The sequence below is a fragment of the Eleutherodactylus coqui genome, chromosome 12 (assembly GCF_035609145.1).
Source record: "Eleutherodactylus coqui strain aEleCoq1 chromosome 12, aEleCoq1.hap1, whole genome shotgun sequence".
Lineage (NCBI taxonomy): Eukaryota > Metazoa > Chordata > Amphibia > Anura > Eleutherodactylidae > Eleutherodactylus > Eleutherodactylus coqui.
Window position 1 is genome coordinate 101,067,005 of NC_089848.1, and position 16,848 is coordinate 101,083,852.

The following is a 16,848-nucleotide window of genomic DNA, read 5'->3' on the forward strand; positions in this document are numbered from 1 at the left end:
ACAAGACAGAACAGGAAGTGGAGAAGGGTGATAACTCCTGCCGCCCACAGAGGCCTGTGTAGAGTAGAGGGGAGAGAGAAACTTGCACAGATACTTCTGCTAACAGTGAGTTCCTATGTTACAGCTATTGTAGTCACATCTACACTGCTCAGTGCTATTGTATAATGTCCTCCATGATGCAGTTAGGTAGGGAGCAGATTCTGCAGGTTTGTTTTTTTTTATGTGCCGTGTATAGAGATACCATAACAGCAGTCTACATCCACAACTTCAGAGAGATAGAAGCCCAGGATCTCTTCTCTATGTGTGCAGGTGTATGGAGACACCATAACAGAAGTTTACACCCACCAGCTCAGGGATAGAGAAGAGGAGATCCTGCTCTCCTATGTGTACAGTATATGGAGACACCATAATAGAAGTTTACACCCACCAGCTCAGGGATAGAGAAGAGGAGATCCTGCTCTCCTATGTGTACAGTATATGGAGACACCATAACAGAAGTTTACACCCACCAGCTCAGAGATATAAGAGCAGGATCTCTTCTTCTCTATGTGTGCAGTGTATGGAAACATCATAGCAGCTAAATTACAACCACCATCTCAGAGACAGGAGAGTAGGATCTCTTCTTCTCTGTGTGTGCAGTGTATGGAGACGACCTAGCAGCAACCTACACCCACCAGCTCACAGAAGACTGAGAATTAGAGATGGAGTGTGCAGAGGCAAAAACTAGTGATTAATACAGGATACAAGTCATACTGTATATTGGCTAGATATAGTGTTATTCCTCGTGTACACACACAGCTGCTTTTTCTGAGGAGTCCCTGAAAGTGTTTGTACACCTAAACAACACTGATAGATCGCACCACTGCCTTGATACAGTTGGTATTCAGCTTTTTGAAATTGTCCCACCTGAACACAACTTTTCTTTAACTCTTCTCTCATTCCAGTGGGTATGGAGCCGGCGCCCCTGTCGGTCTCTGAAGAAAGGCAGTTAGCGATATTGACTGAACTTCCCTTTGTAGTTCCCTTTGAAGAAAGAGTTAAGGTAATTATCCTATCGTCCACTACTGTACTAAATGGATATAGGAGTCCAAGACAGAGAAAACCCATTTAGTCTTATTTTTGCCCCAAAACAATATTGTGTATTGTTCCCATCTTCCACATTGAAGCGTGAAGTTGTGTCTACTTTCTGTAGTAAAGGAACAATACATTTTCAGACTACTATATTACTGCGTTGGGATTTAGGGCTCTCTCACACAGCGGGCTTATCTCCTGTGCGCCGCGGGCTTATCTCCTGTGCGCCGCGGGCTTATCTCCTGTGCGCCGTGGGCTTATCTCCTGTGCGCCGCGGGCTTATCTCTTGTGCGCCGCGGGCTTATCTCTTGTGCGCCGCGAGCTTATCTCCTGTGCGCCGCGAGCTTATCTCCTGTGCAGGAGCACGCAGCAGTATGAAATGCATATATGAAATGATCATGTGACAGAGTTCTTAGTGTTTATACTTTTTATAATACGCGGTACATCGCGACCATTCACATAGAGTGGATTGCCCACAATGGATTTTAGTGTGCATCTGATTTAAAATCTGCACCAAAATCCACATGTAACACGTGGATTTTGACATTGATTTGGTGTGTTCAGATTTTGGTGTCAAAATCCACCTGTAAGGGTGTGATCAGATGGCTTTACTAGTGCCAGATCTAATGCCGATCCGAGGCTACAGACATAGTAGAGGCTGAGCCTCGGAAATTTGCTGCAGATTTGCACATGCATCCACATGCAGATTTAGCCTCGATCAATGAGGCAAGTCCGTGTGAATATGAACTAGGACATGGACTTCCACAGCACCAATGCGACGCTCGGGTTGTGGTGCAGAGTCGGCATCAGAATCCACCCCAGAAATGTACTGTTAGACCAGGACTTTACGTGGATTTTGATATGGATTCATGCTGTGGAGTTTAAGCGTGGGTTTCACCTCTTCAAATGAGGGGGCGAAATCCATATCGAAATCCACATGTTACATACAGAAATTCTTAAGGAGTCACTCACTGCCAATACAGCTTACCTCCTCTATGTAAAGGATGTTAATTAATCCCTTTTCTGATGTGAACCATCAATTCCTATTATGTCCTGTCAACCAAAAACTTTACAACAGCACAATTATCCATATGTTACATCCTTTCCAGATCTTCCAAAGACTGATTTATGCGGACAAGCAGGAAGTACAAGGCGATGGGCCATTTTTAGATGGCATTAACGTCACCATTAGGAGGAACTATATCTATGAGGATGCATACGATAAGCTATCTCCTGAGAATGGTCAGTATCAGATTTATACGTTTTTATTCATTGTGGCGTATTTCAGTACATCAGTAACATTGATGGCCATCAGGGCTGTTGGGAAGTGTTGTTGTTTCTTAGAAAGCATTTTCTTATACTTCCAGGATCTCCTCTTCTAAAGGCCCATTTACATACAAAGATAATCTTTCAAACGATTGAAAGATTCAGTGATCATTTTGTATGAAGTGTTAATGGACACTAATGTCCATTAACACTTTATCATCTTCATTTTTGTGTAAAAGGGCCTCTGGGAGCTGTTTGTAGAGCCCAGCATGCAGTCTCTTAAGAGATACTTTGCCTTTTAGGAAGTTGGGAAGGAATTTTCCCCCAAAACGGCTAATTGGCTCCTGCCTCTTGGGGTTTTTGCCTTCCTCTGGATCAACAACATGGGAGGATTAATAGGCTGAACTAGATGGACATTGTCTTCATTCGGCCTTACATACTATGTTATCTCTCTGCGGCTGAACAATGGATTTTAAGCTCACCTTAAAATCATCGTTCAGACGAAAAGTACACAATGATGGCGTTTACACGTAATGATTATCACTCATCTGCGGCCGTTTGAACAAATTATGAGCGATAATTGTTGCGTGTAAATGGGCCTTAAGGATAATTTCCTCTTTTTATCTATGGTAGATACCTGTTAATTTTTATTCTCAGTGGTGATTTAGCATTCTGTATTTCTATAACTACGCCTACTGGATACTGAACGATACTTGGATACCTCCAGGACTTACAATATAGCCAAATGTGTAGCAGCCAGACATCCCAATAATGCATATGGAGCATGCATCAACGCAATAATAGGGCCATATAGATAGATGACAAGGGCATAAGATGAAGGTACCCAGATGATGACGAGGAGGATGATGGTGAAACTGGAGCAGATGGGATGGCACAGAAAGAACAACCAGAAAAATGCTATTCCTAATTCCGTGTCTTCCTACATCTTTCCCTAATCTCTCCCTAACACTGACCCTAACACCAGGCATCATTGTCTCCAAGTAGCCCTCAGTTATCCCTACTGGCAAACCTATCTGAAATGGTATCCTTGAGAACAAGGAGGCAACAGAACCCAGACAAGAAGCCAAACAAGCAAGGTTAAGGCCAGTTTCACATGGCCGAGAAAATCTCGCACAATTATGAACCCCATGGGGTCGCATACATGAGTGATCTTTTCTTATTGTGGCATGCCCCATGTGTATTCAAGGGACAGGAAAACACATTGCCCAGCATGCGACGTGCACACAAGTGTGATGCAAGGTTTTCTATTGAAACAATGGGAACACTTGCCGATCCTCCAACGCGTCTGAAAGCTGCGCAGGACGATCGCAACTGTACTGTAGTGATGGGAGGCATTTTGATACAAAGCTCACATCCGCGGTACATCGCATGAGCGTAATATCAGGCCAAGTTACACAGCCAGGTATCGCTCTTGGCTGTGTGTAGGAAGCCTAATAGGGAATCAAGGCTGGGCATATACATACTGCGAATGTGGAGCCGAAGCCAGAGGCCACGAAACAAAGATTGGACTAGAAAACTATAGGAACAAAACTTGAACGGTAAGGCCTCATGTCCATGGGCAAATTAACATTTTAAATCCGCAGCGTTTTTCCTGCACGCGGATCCGCGCCCCATAGGGATGCATTAGACACCCGCAGGTAGTTAAATACCTGCGAATGTAATTTTTCCTGTTAGGCGCGGATCCCCGTGCAGGAAAAAATCCGGACCTGCTCCATTTTAGTGCGGGTCTCCTGCGGGGACGGCTCCCGCAGGCTTCTATTAAAGCCTATGGAAGCCGTCCGCATCCGCGGGAAACCCGCGCCTGGATTACACTCGCCTGCTCCGGGCGATACAGATCTTCCTTCCTTCGTGGCAGGATCTTCTTTCTTCGGCCCGACGTGCCGAGCACATCCGCCGGGCCGAAGAAAGAAGATCCGGCCGCGAAGGAAGGAAGACCTGCACTGTCCGCAGCAGGTGAGTTAATTCTTATTTTCAGCCCTCATGTCCGCGGGGCAGGAGGGACCCGCTGCAGATTCTCCATGGAGAATCCGTAGCGGGCCTGATTTTCCACGTGGACATAAGGCCCAAGGCCTCATGTCCACGGGGAAATTAAGAATTAAAATCCGCAGCGTTTTTCCCGCACGCGGATCCACGCCCCATAGAGATAGATGCATTAGACACCCGCAGGTAGTTAAATACGGGTCCGCGTGCAGGAAAAAATCCGGACATGCTCCATTTTCATGCGGGTCTCCCGCGGGGACAGCTCCCGCAAGCTTCTATTGAAGCCTATGGAAGCCATCCGGAACCACGGTAGACCGCCCCTGAATTAAACTAACCTGCTCCGGGCTATGCAGGTCTTCCCTTCTTCGCGACCGGATCTTCATCATCCGCCGGGTCGAAGAAAGAAGATCTGGCCGCAAAGAAGGGAAGACCTGCACCGTCCGCAGCAGGTGAGTTTACTCTTATTTTCAGCCCTCATGTCCGCGGGGCAGGAGGGACCCGCTGCAGATTCTCCATGGAGAATCCGTAGCGGGCCTGATTTTCCCCGTGGACACGAGGCCTTAGTGAATCTTTCGCTTAAAAATGTAAAACTGAGTGTAGTTGGATTAATTTGCGGGGAAAAAAATCCAGCTCCTAGAAGAAGTTGTCATTTTGCTGCAAAACTCATCATGTGGTTCCATCTCAGGCAGATATGCAAATTATTAGAGTTGTGGCGTCATTAGATGAATGGTCTTACCGCCTGAGGCCCTAAAGGCCCTTGGCGTATAAAAAGGCTCGGAGGCTCCTTGTGTGTAGTTGACCTCTTCTTCCGCTTGTGTAGAGCTTGTTGACTACCAGACGCCTCTACGATGCAGAGAAGTGATTTAGCCCATAGTCGGGGAGGGGGCTCATTATTGGAATGCGAGAAGCTGGATAGTGTCTCGATGAATTGGCGCCACCTAGTCCCTTTTGACCAAACTCAAGAGGTGTTGGGCTAGTGGATGTGAGAGGACACACAAGGCGACCGGGCTCAGGATCCCCCGACAGACCACCAGTAGGGAGGATTATCGGACAAGCACCAGCAGCTCCAACTGTTTTGTGGTCCACCATCCAGAGACGGGTGACACCATCATTCCAGGACCCTGTGTCTGTTTGGGCCGCTTGGCCAGGCGCTTGGCTGAAGGACATTTGGTGTCATGGTGCCCATAATGTGTTTTGCCTTTGACACCCACCGTCGCCTACGTTTGCAGTGGCGTCGTGAACGAAGAAACTGGACGCTACAGAGTGGAACTGGATTATCTTCAGCAGCCACTCCAGGTTTAGTTGGGGCGCTGACGACAGCCGTTCTCGTGTCTAGAGACCTTGGGGAGAGCGCTTCCATCCTGCCTGTGCTGTGGAGCACCATACTGCCCCCTGCTGGTGTGATGTGGGGCTATCGCATACGACAGTCAGTCACCCCTAGTTGTGATACGAGGTACAATGAGAGCTAGAGGCCGTACAACGGGGTACTAGAGCACCCATGCTCGCCCGTATCACATCTTCCATCCAAGCTAGAGTTTGTACAACAGGGTACTAGAGCCTTCATGCCCACCTGTATCACATCTTCCATCCAAGCTAGAGGCAGTACAACGGGGTACTAGAGCACCATGCCCGCCCATATCGCATCTTGTATCCAAGCTAGAGGCGGTACAACAGGGTATTTAAGTCTCCATGACCGCTCGTATCACATCTTTTATCCGACCCAGAGGCGGTACAGCAGGGTACTAGAGCCTCCATGCCCGCCCATATCACATCTTATGCCCAAACTAGAGGCGGTACAACAGGGTACTAGAGCCTCCATGCCCCCTGTATCATAGCTTGTATCCAAGCTAGAAGCGGTACAGCAGGGTACTAAAGCCTCTATGCCTCCTGTATCACATTTTGTATCCAAGCTAGAGGCGGTACAACAGGGTACCAGAGCCTCCATGCCCACCCTTATCACATCTTGTATCCAAGCTAGAGGCGGTACAACAGGGTACCAGAGCCTCCATGCCCACCCTTATCACATCTTCCATCCAAGCTAGAGGTGGTACAACAGGGTTCTAGAGCCTTCCTTCAAGGGGTGAGTTTTCTGCAATAAATGTATCCTTTTGCTCTGATATCGTAATCCCTTATTTATAACAACGTTACAATAAGGGAAAGTTTCATTTGATTCCGACAACTTTTTCTAGGTGCTTGATTTTTTTATTTTTTATTTTTTGACAAGGAGCATATTTTACATATGATTTTGCGAAAATCAATGGGTTGTTAGTTCCTGCTTCCTCTGATGATGTCATCTTAGTGGACAAGTGGCTCCATGTCATGAACCATCCGCACTTGAGTCCTCTAATATCTAGTAGAGGAAATGTTACAAATCTCTGAGCATTTCCCAACTCTGTCCATGCTTTGATTTACAGACTTTTTAATTGGTGTACATAGACCCAAACCTACCTTACAGCGGACAGTATGGCCAGCTGGAGCATTTAGAATAGAACGTCTTTCCATATGTAGATTCTATTAGACATGGAGCCCATTCGGGATTAGAGTGAGTAGTAATTATCATTTAAGTTATTCTAACTTAAAGGGGTTGTCCAGCACTAAACGATTCATGGCCTATCCTCAGGATAGGTCATATGTAGCTGATCGGTGGAGGTCTGAAGGAAAAACACTGCTCATCTGTTGTCTGCCCCAGCGATGCAGCGCTGGCGATTCTCTAGTGTTTGTCTACATGCAGGGAGAATGGGACTGCTGCAGCATGCCCATACTACTGTCATTCCTGCTCAGCAACACGTGTCATTATGCCCAGAGTTTGGCACGTAAACACTGTGGCCTCCGATTGGCTGCATTGGTCACAAGCCACACAAAAGTTCACTGCTGGCCCCATGTAAACGGAGACTTTGGAGGACTGCAGGAGCTGCAGTGCTGAAGGTGCATGGAAGCTGAAAGCTCTATACACCTTGCAGTGGCTCACATGGCATTGCATGCACAGCGCCCGTTCACTTTAAAGGAAGTTGTGCTCGCAGTAGCATGCCAGGCCATTGCAGTGGGTATGGAGCAGCTCCATATATATACTGGCACAGCAGCCCGACAAACAGCTGATTGATGATGGTTTCCAGTCAATCGGCTATTAACGGCCTATCATCAATGAAGTATCAAAAACGCCTTTGTAAATCCGTTCAAACGTAGTGGATTTGCTGCAGAAATTTTCCGCAGAAAGCCATAGGAAAATCCCTAGCAGCAAATACGCACCAAATTGCGCAGACATACTATGGATTTGTTGCTGCAGATGTCTTCCCGCTCCCATGGTGACTCTTACCTGGTCCCCCTCCAGTCTCTGTATCCTGGCCACCGGCTATGGTGTATCAGTAAATGTGACTGCTGCGGCGGTTATGTGCTCGCCTGGCATCGGGAGTTAAGATAGAGAGACCGGTTGGGGGAACAGCCAGGCTTTGGCGCAGGAAGAAGACTGGAAGGTGCATAGACTGCTTTTCTTCTGCACCTGTAGACTTGTTCCAGATTTTTCCTCATTGTGTTCCATAGAGGACGTCAAAATCTGCCCAAATTTTGCGAATTTGCTCTCACATCAACTTTGTCTGTCTCTGCAGAGCCGGATCTCAAGAAGCGAATCCGTGTCCATTTACTGAACACGCACGGTCTGGACGAGGCCGGGATCGACGGTGGAGGAATATTTAGGGAATTTTTAAATGAGCTGCTGAAATCTGGATTTAATCCTAACCAGGGATTTTTTAAGACTACTAATGAGGGTCTGCTGTACCCCAATCCTGCAGCACAGATGCTCATTGGAGACTCCTTCGCCAGGCACTACTACTTCTTAGGCAGAATGCTGGGAAAGGTAACGGAGATCATTACATTATTGTTTTTGTTGTTGTTGTCGTCATAAGAATACCAGATGGTATGGACTGATATCTCCACTTCCACAGGTGATCTATCTGTTATGAATGTGAAATACACTATATAACCTCAGCAAGAATCAAAAGGAGTATTTTTTTTCCATATGTTATTACAGTGTTTCCCCGAAAATAAGACACTATCATATTAAATTTTGCCCCAAAAGAAGCACGGTGTCTTATCTTCAGGGGGGCGGATACTCACCTCACAGCCGGCATCTGTGTCCCCCCGCTATGGTCTTCCCGGCTGTGTGGCAGGCTGCTTTGTAATCCTCCCCGGTGTCATCTGTCTCTGGTAAACAGGGCTTTGAATTCCCCCGCCCTCAGCAAGTAAGCACTGTGATTGGATTGAGTGCCAGCCAGTCACAGCTGGCGCTCGATGAACCAATCGCAGTCATTCAGTGATGTCATTCACTGAATGGCTGTGAATGATCGAGCGCCGGCTGTGATTGAATTCCTCCGCCTCAGCAAGTAAGCACTGTGATTGGATTGAGCACCAAGCAAAGCCCCGTTTACCAGAGACAGATGACACCGGGGAGGATTACAGAGCAGCCTGACGCACAGCTGGGAAGACCATAGCGGGGGACACTGACGCCGGCTGCGAGGTGAGTATTGAGGGGGTTTTTTTTACGTAGTGTAGCTAGGGCTTATGTTCGAGGGAGAGCTTATATTTCAACTCTTCCCTGAAAACCAGGGTAGGTCTTCTTATTGGGGTAGGTCTTATTATCAGGGAAATACTGCACTTAGTTGGGCTTTGCCCTAATGACATCACATACTCTCTATTGCACGTATATCTGATGCACTCCAGCTGGTATTTTCCTCTATTCATCCTGCAAATTTCTAGCAAGTTCTCTCAAAGAAGGTTCGCTGACCCATTTATAATGGTGCAACGAGCATTGTCATTGGACAGTCGAGCAATGGAAGAACATTCTATAGAGTGACGAATTCTACTACTCCATATTCATATCAGATGGACGTACCAAGTGTGGAGGATGATGGGGAACGCCTTTTGCCAGAGTGTGTTGTATCAACAGAAACGTATGGTGGTTCCGTTGTGGTCTGGGGATGGTTACGTGGCATGGTCGTTTCGTTCTGATGGTTGTATTGACAAGAACCATGAACGTGGAGGTGTACTTTGACAATATAGACAATAATGTGCTAATTCTCTGAGAATGGTCGGCCATACTTCCAACAAGTCAACACACCTTGTCACAATCCAACACTGGTTTATATTGGTTTGAGGATATGGATGTTCCACGATTGGACCGGCTGCACAGAGTCCCGACCTGAACCCTACTGAACATCTCTGGGATGAGCTGGAACATTGGGTCAAGAAATATGAACAGCCTACATCTTCTTAGAGAGAACTTACCAGATATTTGCAGGATGAATGGAGGGAAATACCCGCTGAAGTGTATCAGATGTTAGTAGAAAGTATGCCATGGTGAGTATCTGATGTCATTAGGGCCAAAGGAGCCCCACTAAGTATTAACATATGGATACAAATACTACCTCTGATTGTTGCTCAGGTGTCCAGTTACTTTTGGTAGGATTGGGTTTCTGTTACAAAAGGCTTTTAGCATTGGTGTTTCAAATCTTCAGACGTTGGTTAAACTTGTAGAACTAGATGTGTTCTTTCCTTGCTAGCTGGTAAATAGATTGAACGACCGAGTGTAACTAAACAATGAAGACCGCTCGCACTTCCGTTGGAGGATTCGCTTTGAAGCGCTATTCTTCCTGACCTCATGACAGACACCATGACGGAACCCTTCAGACCTCTATACGTCATTGCCGTCTATCAGATGCCAGTGGTGTCTGTTGTATGACGGCTCCGGCATTATCTTGTGGCTTATGTTATTAATGGAAACCACCATGCAGAAGTGAACAGAGTAAAAGGAATGCCGACACAAGATTTGTTTTCAATATTTAATCTTTTCCAGCATTACCGAAAGTTGGGTCGAAAAGTATGGAGCTGGTGAGAGTGTGAGTCCACTCCATACATGATGGGTTGGGTGCCAATTGTAAAATGCATCTGATGGATGATCACTCCAAAACCCAAGTGCTTATCTCTTCACATGCCGCAGTCAATGAAGGCAGTGGCATTTTAAATGATTGGACAAATGGGTCTCTCTGTCTTCCTGTGAACACAAAACGCGAATTGCTTTTTGGTTGTCTTGGCAGCTGGAGACCAAGTGAAGGTCTGCCATTCTAAAACCTGTTTTACACCGTGCTTGTGGCAGGGTGTAATTGAATAACAGCCATGGACCACTACACTGCCATAGAAAAGTATTAGTGTATTCTAGAAGTGATCAAAAGACCACAAGTTCAAGTCCCTTTTTGGGATTAAACTGCAACGGTCACTTTTGGTTGACCACTCACGTCATCACTTAATAATTGCTGGCTTCGGCAGTCACATGCCATTTGTGCACTGATGGCAGTGAGTGATCACTTCTGGGACCGGACTGGTAGAAGACTTGAGTGGCAGTACTGGCCTGGGAAGGCCATTGAAAAGGTAAGTATAGATAATTTAAAAAAAAGGGGGGGGGGGGAACTGTATTTTTTTTTTTTTAATCTTTCATCTGCCCCTGAAATTTCCTTTTTACGCTCGAGAAACCCCTTTCAACCCCTTGCATTCCAATTTTGGATTCAGGGTTTTCTAGGGGGGCTTTCTCTTTCTGCCATTATACAATAGCGCCATCTGCTGGCTAGAGCCAGTACTGCGATATGGAGGCCCCCAACAACAGAGCGGCCAGTAATAGACAGTAAGAATACCCTGCCGGACGTCTTGTGACATCGGAGCTGTACAGCCTTCAATCAGAATCTCTTCAGACGTCAGACAGCGAATTGGAAAGGGTTAATTCACCTGCAACAATTGACGCTTGATTAACGCTTCTACCTATGAATGCTAATTTGTCAACCTAGTTTGATCAAGGTACGAAAATGAAGCAACGGATATGCATGCTGCTTCTAGTAGCCGGGGAGGCGCACCAATGGGAGGCCTGTGTTGTGTCACTTTGCGTAAACGAGCTGCACTTTAAATTGTAGGAAATATGGCCAGCTTCAAATGAGCTCATAATTTTAATGTTTCGGCCGTGATTAATAGTTTAGCAAGATTTAATAGTGAAAAGAATTGTGTTTGAATTGATTTGATTTTCGGATCTGCGTTTAATCCATATCTGGACTCCCGGCTCGTTATATATGAGTTTAAGTAAATTTCTGCCAAACTTTATATGGAAAAGAGATTCAAACAGTAAGAAGCCGAGATAATTAAAGTGAGTTCAGAAATATGAATTCCTCCGCAGCCAGATACAGTCATGTTTGATATAGTGCGCGGCTAATGGCCGTCACCGGAGCGTCGGATATATTGCGGAAGATTCTTCTGAAGGAATATAAATTTACGCCTTCTTCTTCTGTTTCCAACGACACAATTAAATTCTTTTTCTTCAAAAGTGGAAGAAAATTTGTTGCGTAATAATTATCACAATGAACTCCATAATGTCGCTCTTCCATCTTCATCTCCGAATTCATCCTGACAGAAAATGAGATAAAGGCGCTGTATATTTCCTGGGAGGACACATTCGGTGAAGGCACCAGAAATTTGTGGCGAATTGATATTCCAGCTCCGTGTTCTGTGTTTGGCTTGACGCTTTCCAGACTATTGGAAGTTTTCAACATCTTTGTGACTTCTAAGGTTGCAGCCTCTTTCACAAGTCCTTCAGAAGCATCTCCAACTCCTACAGGGACTTCCAACGGTTCTGGGCATGGAAAAGTCTACATTATTTTTGTTACTCACAACCAGTCAGAAAGCAATGGTCACAGTTTAAGCTATAGAACAAGGGTACGTTGAATGGCCTCTTTTTGGTAGAGATCTCCATCTAGTAAGGCGTTGGACCTCCTTTGGTCTTCTGAACTGCAGCAATTTGTTGTGGCATCCATCCAAGAGGACCAAGGGTGTACCAAAAAAAATGTCCCCCCCCCCCACCACTATTGCCCCAACTCCACCAACCTGACAGGAAGGGGGTCTTAAATTCATGCTGCTTGTATCAGCATGGGCCACCATAAATTCTGGATTCATCTGACCAGAAGATGTTTTCCGCTGCTCAGTGATCCAATTTTTGTGCTCTTTTGCCCCGCTGGAGTCTCACTTTTTCTTGTAGGCACATTGGTGCTCGAACTGGTCGTCTGTTGTTACATCCCATCCATACTATGGAACAATGAGTTGTATATTTGGATGTTAGTTGGAGCACCAGCGTTGTATTCGGCTATTCTTGACTGTGCAGCACCTGTTGGTCATAATGATGCCTGACATCCTCTTCTGACCCTTCTCGGTGACTAGGTGTTTCTGTCCACAGGATCCCCTTTCGCTGAAGGTTTTTCCTTGATAATACCAATCAAAGTGCTAACGACCACTTGTCCATCAGTCCGTGTGTGCTGCGTGAGTTACGTGCAGAGCTTGACAGTACCTGTGATGATGTCACCAGCATGTAATCGGTTACTGGCTCATAGCTTCGACCCTAATCTGTCATCACAGGTCCTTTTATCCTCCTTCTGCACTGAAGGAGGGATTATGGGCACAAACCTCTGCGGCCTCATTTGCTATGGATACACCAGTATTCAGTCTGGCAGTTTGTAGCTGGTTGTGAGACCGCTGCACACCTGTGTGGAGACTCCAATGAGTGATACCTCACCAATGTCGACATACATAGCTGGCGGTGCATATTGACCAACAACATTAAGGCATCGTCCTTCACTGCTATCGTCACATCTCCTGAATGTGATATCATGTAGTCTCAAGTGCTAATGTTACCCACACAAGTCCAGCCTTCATCTAATCGTGAAACGTTGTCCAGGACTGAAACAACCCGTCGCTATCATGCAAACATGTCACCACAGAGGGCTCAACGCCGTCGTGCAGCTAATGCAGCTTACATGATACAGCAACAAGCCACGTCTTTACCTCAGCCACCAGCTGACGTGGGGTATGGGGGGTTCCCCTTTTTTTTGTATAATTGCATATATTTTGGGCTGACGATTATTTTAAATAGTGATTTTAATTAAGTTTTGCATAGCTTTATTCTCCAGTGTGTGTGTATATATATAACAATCTCTATCTATATCTATCACTGTGTATATACACACATCAGTCCGTCAGTGAAGCTGAACAGACGGCTTATTTTTCTGCCCTTATCTCTCCTTTTCTGAACATTTTTATCAGCTGTTTTATGACCATTACAAGGTTTTTGTCTTTGGTTGAGGTAATAAACTAGCGGATAAGAACCTGCAGGGGGGAATTTAAAGTGTAACTATCATTTCATTTTTTGAATGCGCAGAATAGGCGATTATAGGCATTCTTACAATATCAGCCTATTCTGTACACTTTGTAGAGAAAACCTCTATGAACTTGAGAAGGCGTTGCTAGGGAAATCTGTATTGAGATGCTGCATAGCTTAATACAGAGCTCCTTTCTAGACTGTGCCTGCACTGTCATGTCTAGTGCAGGCATAGCAGCTCCATAGTACACGTGATTAGCAACTGCTGCTTTTTTATTTTATCAGTTTACATACACTTTTCCAGCACGTTTTTTTTATTTTTATGGCTTCTGCCTACTGTCATTTCTCCCCGGGCTTTGTATTAGTCTGCTTCCTGTTGTGTTCTCTGGCGCTGTGTTAGTAGAAGCCTTTCTGTGCTGCAGACAGCTTCTCCTGATCAGATCGGACCTGACGCACAGTCTGCCTCTCAGAGCATCAGGATGTGACATGCACCCCACACACTGAGACGCTGACCGTGCTTTGCGGCATACGGATTTCTTTAGCAACGCCTTCACAAGCTGCATAGAGGCTTTCTACAAAAAGTGTGCGGAATAGGCTGATTAATTCATATTGTACGAATGCTTATAATCACCCATTCTGTACACTAAAGAAATATAAAATGATGGTTACACTTTAAAGGGAACCTGTCATCACCTTTGAGCCCCATAAACCATGGTATGGGACTTGGAAGTGAAGGAATGGCGAGTCCGGGGAGTGGTGTTTTATACTCACCGGGTGCCCCGTTTGTCGCGGGTACACAGTATGACCTTTTAGCTTGCTGGGTGCACGCCCTCTCTTATTTATCTCTATGGTGGAGCGCGCGCACACAGCTGGCTGACAATACAGCACAGGAACTCGGCGCCCAGTCAGTATGGAACAGCGCTGCCCAGACTCCCAGTTTCTTCACGTTTGAGTCCTATGTGGTAGTTTATGGGGCCCAAAGCTGTTGGCAGGTTCTCTTTCAGCCTCAGTGGAACTTGCTGACAGATCTGAAGTGTTCGCAGTGACGTATAGAAGCTGCAGAAGACAAGCCGTGCAATATTTTTAATGAACCCCTTAGGCCTCCTTCCCACGAGCGTGACGGGCTCCGCAGCGTAATATTCCGCTGTGAAGCCCGTCACGGCGCCCCCCAGAGCCCCTATACTTACCTGCGGGAGATAGCGTGAAATCGCTTCCCCGCCCACCACCGCCGCGTCACCGCTCGTCACCGCTCGTCACCGCCCACCGCTCTCGCGTCACCAGCCGTGTCACGTGACGCGGCCGGACCGCGTCATTTGGCGTCATATGACGCTCGGCGGTGGGCGGGAAAGCGTTTTTTCACGCTATCTCCCGCTGGTTACAGCGGGAGATAGCGTGAATGGACGGCTTCCATTGACTGCAATGGAAGCCGTCAGTGCGTACAGCCCGTCCTCACCCGCAGAAAATAGAGCATGCTGCGGGTGAGGACGGGAGAAATCGCGGTGCGTAATTCCGCGGTGGAATTACGCATCGTGAGCATGGAGCTATTAGGTTCAATAGAACCTAATAGCTGCGTGCAACGCAGCGGATTTTCGCCGCGTATTACGCGGCGGAAATCCGTTCGTGGGAAGGAGGCCTTAAGGACCGGCCCTTTTTCTACATTTTTAATTTTGTTTTAGTCTCTCCACTTAGAAAAAAAATCCAGACTCTTTTATTTAACCATTGCTGTAGCTATCTGAGGGCTTTTATTTTTGCGGGATGAGGTGTTTTTTTTTATTTCCTTCTTTTTTTTTCCTGATGATGAAAGTTTTTTTTGTTTGTTTTTTTTTTACCCATTTTTACATTTTTTTTTTGTTCCCCACAGGGATCTTGAACTCGCGATCGTTTGATCGCTCACGCAGTATAATGTAATACCGTAGTATTACATTAGAAGGCATTTCAAGTCACGCCACAGGCATGGCTTAATATGCCATCAGACATTGCAGCGCTTCAGAAGGCCCCAGGCTGCCATGGCAACTGAATGGCACCTCATGGGGGGAGACCATTTGGGACACCTTAACTTCTATCAGGGGATTTAAATGCCGCAATCAACGTTCACGCTGATCCCTGCTGTTGCCAACGGGTCTCTGCTGTAAGAAACAGCCAACACCCCCACATTCTGTATAGCGGGAGCAGCTCCCAATCCCACTCCACACCAACCCGAGCGCACAGGATGTAACTCTGCATCCTGTGTCACTGACTGGTTAACCGCTTGCCACCCAATTCCAATGTGACGAAGCCCAATTGTTCAAATCTGACGTGTTGCTTTATGTGGTAATTACTTAGGAATGCTATTATTTATTCTAGTGATTCTGGGATAGTTTTTTGTGACACTATTTACTTTATAACCATGGTAACATTTGGGCGGTATGTTTAGCGTTTTTTTTTAAATTCTAAATGTAGAGAAAATTAGCATTTTTTTCAAAATTGCAATACAAATAGTCATAGCACACAAAATGGTTAAAAAAATAAGATTTAGCATATGTCCACATTGTCAGCATCGTTTTTTTAAATTGTTTTTTTTTTCAAATTTTTTAACGGAAGTATTGCAGCAGTTTTTCACGTTTTTTTTTTTTTAAAGGGGAAAAAAGGCAAAAAAATGCCAAACTGCTTTCTTTTTTGTTCATTTAATCTCCCAAAACAATGCAATAAAACGTAAAGCAAAATGGTACAAACCACAAAACTGACAGCTCGTCACGCAAGGAAAAAAAAACCCTCAGAGAGCTCAGTCGATGGAAAAATAAAAAGAAAGTTATGCAACACTGAATAAAGCAATGGAAAAAAAATAAAATTATATCTACGATTATGTATAATGTCACTAAGGGGTTAAAGGTGGTGGTCCACTTCTAGCGGTTTTGCTGCATTAAGCAACCAGCTCTGTATATTCTGCAGTGGCCCAGGTTGGTACTGCAGGCTGAGTCCCAGTCACTTCAATAGGACTAATCCTGCAGTATCCATCGGTTGATTGCTTTCACATTGAGGCTGCCTGTCCACCGGCATTTTTGCGTTGTGTTCCCCGCGGTGATAATCCGGCCGCGGGGAACGCAATGCACACTTTCCATAACGTTGCTATGGGAAGCGCAGCCCCCTTGTTCACGAGCGGAGAATCGTAGCAATTCTCCGCTTGCGGCCGGCAAATTGCAGCATACTGCGAATTGCTGCGATTCTCCGCGGTGAGCCTATCTGTCAGATAGGCTGGCCGTAGAGGTCCATCAGCTGGCTCCTGCTCCCGGGCGGTGGCTCCCACCCTTGGACAGGCAGCCTTACAAGGCCTAAACAGGCAAATGAATGTTTGGACA

At 46.0% G+C, this 16,848-nt stretch overlaps 1 protein-coding gene across 2 annotated transcripts in view; it reads left to right on the plus strand.

The window, feature by feature from the left end:
• UBE3C (ubiquitin protein ligase E3C) overlaps positions 1 to 16,848 on the plus strand; it is a 99,868-nt gene that overhangs the window by 55,110 nt on the left and 27,910 nt on the right. For both annotated transcript variants that reach the window (XM_066585356.1, XM_066585358.1), the window contains exons 17-19: positions 945 to 1,042; positions 2,181 to 2,313; positions 7,941 to 8,188. In XM_066585356.1, the coding sequence (XP_066441453.1) occupies positions 945 to 1,042; positions 2,181 to 2,313; positions 7,941 to 8,188 (479 nt within the window). The remainder of the gene's footprint in view (positions 1 to 944; positions 1,043 to 2,180; positions 2,314 to 7,940; positions 8,189 to 16,848) is intronic.